General features: G+C 51.1%; 1 protein-coding gene across 1 annotated transcript; it reads left to right on the top strand.

The window, feature by feature from the left end:
* Positions 1–255: 255 nt before the first annotated feature.
* On the top strand, positions 256–1,170 carry LOC115677281 (RING-H2 finger protein ATL56-like). The gene has a single exon (XM_030600407.2). The coding sequence runs from the start codon at positions 309–311 to the stop codon at positions 897–899; it is 591 nt and encodes a 196-aa protein (XP_030456267.2). The 5' UTR covers positions 256–308; the 3' UTR covers positions 900–1,170.
* The last annotated feature ends 410 nt before the right edge of the window (positions 1,171–1,580 follow it).

The raw sequence follows: 1,580 nt of genomic DNA, 5'->3' as shown, positions 1-1,580 counted from the left end.
CATACACCGCTCAAGATGGTTCGTGCCTACTACGAAAGCCGCAAAACGCATCCTCATCTAAACCGACAGGCCTGCGGTCCTGCACCCGTCAGATCAATCCAACGATGTCCTTTTAACGCCAGACCCATATAAATCTCATTTCTTTATTCTCTCATTTTTAGAAATTGGAAAATTGGAAAATAAAATCCACCTATTTCTCTCTCTCTCTCTCTCTTTCGTGTTCGCAAAAAAAAATATCTCCTTTATCGAACCTGCAACTTCTCTCTCTCTCTACCTTACCTCTCCATCCTTTCGGCCCCATTCCTCACATGCCTCCCCCCCGTCACGACGGCCCCCACCACGGCGGCGAGCCCGCCGCCCACGGCCACCGCCACGGCGGCGCCTCCCCGCCGGGGCCGCCGCCGCCGCCGAAGCAGAACCCGAAGCTGCTCTCCCTCCTCCTGAAGGCCATAATAATGACCCTGATAACCACCCTCTTCTTCCTCTTCCTCGGCTTGGCCGCCATCATCCTCCTCCACCTCTGCCTCGCCGGCGGCCTCCTCCACCGCCGCCGCCAGATCGACCTCCCGCCTGCCCCCGGCGGGGCGCTGCCCCCGCGCGAGCTCAAGAGGCTCCCCAAATTCAGGTACCCGAAGAGGGGGGCTCAGGGCCAACAGTATCAAGGCTGTACCGATTGTGCGGTCTGCTTGGACGAGTTCAGCCAAGGCCAGTGGTGCAGGAAGCTGGTCGGGTGCGGTCACGTCTTCCATAGGAGCTGCGTGGACACTTGGCTCGTCAAGGTCGCTGCTTGCCCGGTTTGCCGGTCGCAGGTCCGAGCCCAGGTGGGGTCCACGAGGTCCGGGATCGACGGACGAGATTGCAAGCAGCTTTGGGCTTTCGGTAGGGAGACGCCCATTTGAGGGATCCGGCGGATAGGACTTGCGGGAGTCCTTGAAAAGTGGTTAGATTGTTGGTCATGCGTTGAAAAATTCAATCTATGTTTTTTTCGGGCAATGAAATATAGTGGATTACCAGCTGCAGCAATTTTGTTCTTTCCTACTTTAGTTCCTCAAGTTGTTCTGGGATCAGTTTGGTTATGTTTGGTTAGCTAGAAATGTGAAATCCCGGTGCAGTTGAAGTTTTGGTTGTGAATAAAATGCTGTCCTAGTTGAATGTTGTGTTTTGTTGTTATTGGGCGTGGAGCTTAGCTTTTCATGCTTTTGTAGATATTCTCCGTAGTTGTTGGTTCCTAATTTTGTACAGTGCTTGTTTTGGTTTTGTTGCACCAAGATGCAGCTGAAGTAGGAAGTTTCCTTGGCTGACTGATGTACCTCATCGGACTGGAAGAATATTACGAATTGAACCAAGGCAATGCTAAGTAACTAGTTTTATACCGAAGTTGTACTCTAGTATGCGAACACTGCAAGCAGAACGGTCCTCATCTTTGGGCTTTCGGTAGCCAAGGGTCGAGTATAACTGTTACTCATATGAACTATCCATTCTGCAGATTGTTGATCGGAATTAAACTTGCTGTGCTACGTTGGCTTGAACTTCCTAGTAATGTCTTCTGCTTGCAAATTAAGATGCATAATAATATAATT

The sequence above is a fragment of the Syzygium oleosum genome, unplaced genomic scaffold, assembly GCF_021117445.2.
Source record: "Syzygium oleosum isolate NSW1041296 unplaced genomic scaffold, Sole_v2.1 Sole_v2.21, whole genome shotgun sequence".
NCBI classification, from domain to species: domain Eukaryota; kingdom Viridiplantae; phylum Streptophyta; class Magnoliopsida; order Myrtales; family Myrtaceae; genus Syzygium; species Syzygium oleosum.
Note: the sequence above shows the minus strand (reverse complement) of the source record. Positions and strands in the feature narration are given on the sequence as shown.

Coding starts and splice junctions, on each gene's coding strand:
- LOC115677281 (XM_030600407.2), top strand. CDS start 309: ATGCCTCCCCCCCGTCACGACGGCCCCCACCACGGCGGCGAGCCCGCC.